At 57.1% G+C, this 5,761-nt stretch overlaps 1 protein-coding gene across 1 annotated transcript in view; it reads left to right on the forward strand.

Moving 5' to 3' along the window:
• The window catches only part of ttf2 (transcription termination factor 2), a 41,276-nt gene extending 35,766 nt beyond the window's left edge, over positions 1 to 5,510 (forward strand). Inside the window, exons 14-21 of the mRNA XM_031897250.1 lie at positions 274 to 356; positions 767 to 900; positions 1,392 to 1,562; positions 1,719 to 1,777; positions 2,602 to 2,755; positions 4,072 to 4,154; positions 4,603 to 4,677; positions 5,254 to 5,510. Coding sequence (XP_031753110.1) covers positions 274 to 356; positions 767 to 900; positions 1,392 to 1,562; positions 1,719 to 1,777; positions 2,602 to 2,755; positions 4,072 to 4,154; positions 4,603 to 4,677; positions 5,254 to 5,398 — 904 coding nt within the window. The 3' untranslated portion in view covers positions 5,399 to 5,510. The remainder of the gene's footprint in view (positions 1 to 273; positions 357 to 766; positions 901 to 1,391; positions 1,563 to 1,718; positions 1,778 to 2,601; positions 2,756 to 4,071; positions 4,155 to 4,602; positions 4,678 to 5,253) is intronic.
• Positions 5,511 to 5,761: the final 251 nt, after the last annotated feature.

Consider the following 5,761-nt stretch of genomic DNA (forward strand, 5'->3'; position numbering starts at 1 on the left):
AGTCAGCATTGGGCTACAGCAAATAAAGCTGATTGGTTGCTTGGGGCGCGTCCCTACCACAGACTGCTGTTACCCAGAGTTCCTCAGTTCAGGGTAATGTTTAAGGATTTGGGTCAGTACTGTGCAGTTTGCCCCTGGGGGGGGCAGAATCCTATTGGATAGGGAAAGGAAGCCAGAGCTCGGCCTGCCCCCCAGGTTCCCTGTATGAAGGAGGGGAGCCCCTATAGAGGTTTATACAGTAAGTGACCCCCATGTTCTTATGTGCACCCCCAGATCCACTCTGCAGAATTATCTAAAGAGACACGAGGGGGGCGCCCACATACGCACCCAAAATACAGACAACCCTTTCGAGAGAGGTAAGTCCCCTGTCTGGGTGTGTTTGTCACATGACCTGTAATCTCCAATCAGCTTTCCCACTGCCTATCCGGCTCCTGTGGGTAAGTGCCACGCGGGGCAGATAAGTGCAGGCTGAGAATCTGCCCCTAGTTGTGCCCCACACATGGAAGCTCCGCCCCGAGCGCAGGAACATGCAATGTATTTTAGCCCGCTGCGCTGTATGCGCCTCGGCTGCAGATAAATACCCAGCCTTACTGCCCCAGTCCTGCCCCCCATTCTATCACTTCCACCAATCCCAGCCCTCCGTTCATAGATCCCCATTGTGCCCCTTCTCTAGGGGCACAAAGCCCAACTGTGTAATTCCCCCATCATGCTCTGCTCATTTCTGCCCCTTAGCCCCGCCCCTCTCCTCACATCTCTCTCTCTGCAGTTGCCAATGAGTTTGGCCCCAGCCAGTCGGAGGTCTCTGCCCCCCCGGGCACCCAGGGATCCAGCACGGTGCATATCCTGTCGCTGCTCCTGCGCCTCCGCCAGTGCTGCTGCCACCTGTCCCTGCTCAAGGTGGTAAGTGTCAGCCGGGCATTATGGGTAGGGGGCAACCTGATCACACCCTAATATAGCCTATTTATACCCCCCAAGCAAGGAGAAGGGCATTAGGGTTTGTGGTTTAACCACAGACTGAGGGCCCAACGTCTTAGAGTTTCATGTGCCCTGAGCCCATTTGGGCCACTTGGTTCTTAACATGGCCGACTGCACTCCCCAAGCCTGATATTACATATTACCCCTGTATCATGGGGTTTCTCCAATCATATATCGGCATTTACTGGCCCAGGGCAGTTAGATACTTGCTCTCTGTAGTCTGATTGGGGCCCATAGCAGCCAATCACATATCAGAATTTACTGGCCTAGGGCAGTTAGATACTTGCTCTCTGTAGTCTGATTGGGGCCCATAGCAGCCAATCGGGTATGTGAAGAATAAATACAGAGGGGGGTGAGACTGGGGGTAACTAGGGGTACAGTCCCAGCATGTCTGTCTCTCCCCCCCCCCCGGGCAGGCGCTGGAGCAGCTGGAGCTGAAGAGCGAGGGGCTCAGTTTGAGTTTGGAGGAGCAGCTGAGTGCCCTCTGCCTGAGTGAGGTACAGGGCCCGGACCCCAAATCCACCGTCTCCCTCAATGGCACCAACTTCCCCTCTGAGCTGTTTGAGGCCGAGAGTCAAAGCACCAAGGTACCCCCCCCCATTTGTCTGTCTGTCTGTGTGTCACGTGTGTCTGTCTGTCACGTGTGTGTCACGTGTCTGTCTGTGTGTGTGTCACGTGTCTGTCTGTGTGTCACGTGTGTACCCGCTCACCTGTCCCCCCCCCCCCCCGTCCCTCCCACACAGGTTTCCTCCCTCCTGTCAGAGCTCCAGGCCATAAGGAGCAGCTCCCAGGCACAGAAGAGGTGAGACCAATCAGCAGCTGTTTCTCTCCCCCCAGTGGATCTGCCCCATTATAGGGGGGTGTAGGGGCTAATCAGCAGGTGTTTCTCTCCCCCCAGTGGATCTGCCCCATTATAGGGAGGTGTAGGGGCTAATCAGGAGGTGTTTCTCCCCCCCAGTGGATCTGCCCCATTATAGGGGGGTGTAGGGGCTAATCAGCAGCTGTTTCTCTCCCCCCAGTGGATCTGCCCCATTATAGGGGGGTGTAGGGGCTAATCAGCAGGTGTTTCTCTCCCCCCAGTGGATCTGCCCCATTATAGGGGGGTGTAGGGGCTAATCAGCAGGTGTTTCTCTCCCCCAGTGAATCTGCCCCATTATAGGGGGGTGTAGGGGCTAATCAGCAGGTGTTTCCCTCCCCCAGTGGATCTGCCCCATTATAGGGGGGTGTAGGGGCTAATCAGCAGGTGTTTCTCTCCCCCCAGTGGATCTGCCCCATTATAGGGGGGTGTAGGGGCTAATCAGCAGGTGTTTCCCTCCCCCCAGTGGATCTGCCCCATTATAGGGGGGTGTAGGGGCTAATCAGCAGCTGTTTCTCTCCCCCCAGTGGATCTGCCCCATTATAGGGGGGTGTAGGGGCTAATCAGCAGGTGTTTCTCTCCCCCCAGTGGATCTGCCCCATTATAGGGGGGTGTAGGGGCTAATCAGCAGGTGTTTCTCTCCCCCCAGTGGATCTGCCCCATTATAGGGGGGTGTAGGGGCTAATCAGCAGGTGTTTCTCTCCCCCCAGTGGATCTGCCCCATTATAGGGGGTGTAGGGGCTAATCAGGAGGTGTTTCTCTCCCCCCAGTGTCATTGTGTCCCAGTGGACCAGCATGCTGAAGATAGTGGCCGCCCACTTGAAGCTGATTGGTTTGTCCTACGCCACCATCGATGGGTCAGTGAATCCCAAGCAGCGAATGGACATGGTGGAAGATTTCAACAACAACCCCAAAGGGCCCCAGGTCTGGTACCCCCTCCCTGTCTGTTACACGGGGAATTACCCCTTCCAGCTCTGGTACCCCCTCCCTGTCTGTTACACGGGGAATTACCCCTTCCAGCTCTGGTACCCCCTCCCTGTCTGTTACACGGGGAATTACCCCTTCCAGCTCTGGTACCCCCTCCCTGTCTGTTACACGGGGAATTACCCCTTCCAGCTCTGGTACCCCCTCCCTGTCTGTTACACGGGGAACGTCCCCTTCCAGCTCTGGTACCCCCTCCCTGTCTGTTACATGGGGAACGTCCCCTTCCAGCTCTGGTACCCCCTCCCTGTCTGTTACATGGGGAACGTCCCCTTCCAGCTCTGGTACCCCCTCCCTGTCTGTTACACGGGGAATTACCCCTTCCAGCTCTGGTACCCCCTCCCTGTCTGTTACACGGGAATTACCCCTTCCAGCTCTGGTACCCCCTCCCTGTCTGTTACACGGGGAATTACCCCTTCCAGCTCTGGTACCCCCTCCCTGTCTGTTACACGGGGAATTACCCCTTCCAGCTCTGGTACCCCCTCCCTGTCTGTTACACGGGGAATTACCCCTTCCAGCTCTGGTACCCCCTCCCTGTCTGTTACAGGGCGAATTACCCCTTCCAGCTCTGGTACCCCCTCCCTGTCTGTTACACGGGGAACGTCCCCTTCCAGCTCTGGTACCCCCTCCCTGTCTGTTACACGGGGAACGTCCCCTTCCAGCTCTGGTACCCCTCCCTGTCTGTTACACGGGGAATTACCCCTTCCAGCTCTGGTACCCCCTCCCTGTCTGTTACACGGGGAATTACCCCTTCCAGCTCTGGTACCCCCTCCCTGTCTGTTACACGGGGAACGTCCCCTTCCAGCTCTGGTACCCCCTCCCTGTCTGTTACACGGGGAATTACCCCTTCCAGCTCTGGTACCCCCTCCCTGTCTGTTACACGGGGAACGTCCCCTTCCAGCTCTGGTACCCCCTCCCTGTCTGTTACACGGGGAACGTCCCCTTCCAGCTCTGGTACCCCCTCCCTGTCTGTTACACGGGGAATTACCCCTTCCAGCTCTGGTACCCCCTCCCTGTCTGTTACACGGGGAATTACCCCTTCCAGCTCTGGTACCCCCTCCCTGTCTGTTACACGGGGAACGTCCCCTTCCAGCTCAGGGGCCCCATGTTTTGCCCTTGCCCCTGACATTATAGGGAAGGGGTAACTCTACTCTGAATGGCAAGTCCTTGTGGTGCAATAAGCACAGGGGCCCCGAGGGGAGGGATCTGGCCCTGTGGGCGTGGCACAATCTAAGAGGGCTGTTCCATTGTCTCTGCAGGTGATGCTGGTTTCCCTGTGTGCGGGGGGCGTCGGACTCAATCTGGTTGGCGGGAACCACCTCTTCCTATTGGACATGCACTGGTAACACCCCTTGTCATGTGATTTCGGTGTATATTGATTGGCAGTTTTATATAGCTCCTCCCACTAATCTGATGTTCCCGATTGGCCCTCTAGCTGTGCCCCAGCATCCCCCAATCTGTTCCCTAATGCCCCGTACATACCTGCTGTTTCCCCTAAAGGCCTATGGCACAGAGGGTGTCGGGATAGGGGTGCCCCCGGGAGAACTGGCACAATCCCTGCCCCTTCCCATTTATCTGTATAAAAGCCCCCAACCATTACCCTGCCCATGGTTCTGTCCCAGTTACCCCTACAAGAACCTCCTTTTATACCTTAAACCCCTGGGCTGCTGAGAGAGTGGGAGTGGAGACTCACAGAGTGGATACTCAGTCTCCCCTCACTCTGACCCTCACATGGGCGGGGCAAATGCCATGTATTAAATGGGGGTTAACTGTTTGTCTGCTGCCCCTAGGAACCCGGCGCTGGAGGACCAGGCCTGTGACCGGATCTATCGTGTTGGGCAGCAGAAAGATGTGGTGATTCACAGGTCAGTGCAGCACTGTGTGCCCCTAGTGTGCCAGGGAGTTGCCCTGTACCCCCCCCATGGTGCCACTCGGCTTTCCTGCCCTCTCTTGGCACCTATAGGTGGGAGCTGCCACGTGCTATACTTAGGGGCTCTCTGGGGGTGCCCAGCCATTGGGCTAATGGTCCGTCTGTCTGTCCCATGGTTTGTCAGTGCCGGGGGTCCCCAGCCCTTGGGCTAATGGTCTGTCTGTCTGTCCCATGGTTTGTCACTGCCGGGGGTCCCCAGCCCTTGGGCTAATGGTCCGTCTGTCTGTCCCATGGTTTGTCACTGCCGGGGGTCCCCAGCCCTTGGGCTAATGGTCTGTCTGGCCCATGGTTTGTCACTGCCGGGGGTCCCCAGCCCTTGGGCTAATGGTCTGTCTGTCCCATGGTTTGTCACTGCCGGGGGTCCCCAGCCCTTGGGCTAATGGTCTGTCTGGCCCATGGTTTGTCACTGCCGGGGGTCCCCAGCCCTTGGGCTAATGGTCCGTCTGTCTGTCCCATGGTTTGTCACTGCCGGGGGCCCCCACCCGTTGGCTAATGGTCCGTCTGTCTGTAGGTTTGTTTGCCTGGGGACAGTAGAGGAGAAAATCTCTCAGCTTCAGGAGAAGAAGAAGGATTTGGCCAAGAAGGTTCTGTCTGGGAACAGCGCCACCTTCACCAAACTCACCCTCGCCGACCTGCGCCTGCTGTTTGGGGTATAACCCCGGGGCTTCTGGGCATCAGAACCCCCCCACCGAGAATTTACCCTGGGAATATCTGGGGGTGATACCTACACCCCCCTTATAATAATATAATAAATGTATTTCATTTCCATCTTGTTCTGTTGCTGTTTGTGCCCTTTGGGTGGCGCTGTGCCATCTGGGGGGGTTTATTCTGCAGGAAGCCCCCCAATCCCCCCCACTGTATGTAGGGCAGGCCAACCTGTGTGTATGGGGAATGCCTCTGTACCTGCCCCAGGCTCACGTGCTGCTGCTGCTATTATGCAAGGGTGGCCCCCCAGGTACTTTCCTGCACCCAGTGGGCGGGGGATATTACGGCACAGGAAGGAGACACGGGGAGAGAAC

This window comes from Xenopus tropicalis, chromosome 2 (genome assembly GCF_000004195.4).
Source record: "Xenopus tropicalis strain Nigerian chromosome 2, UCB_Xtro_10.0, whole genome shotgun sequence".
Lineage (NCBI taxonomy): Eukaryota > Metazoa > Chordata > Amphibia > Anura > Pipidae > Xenopus > Xenopus tropicalis.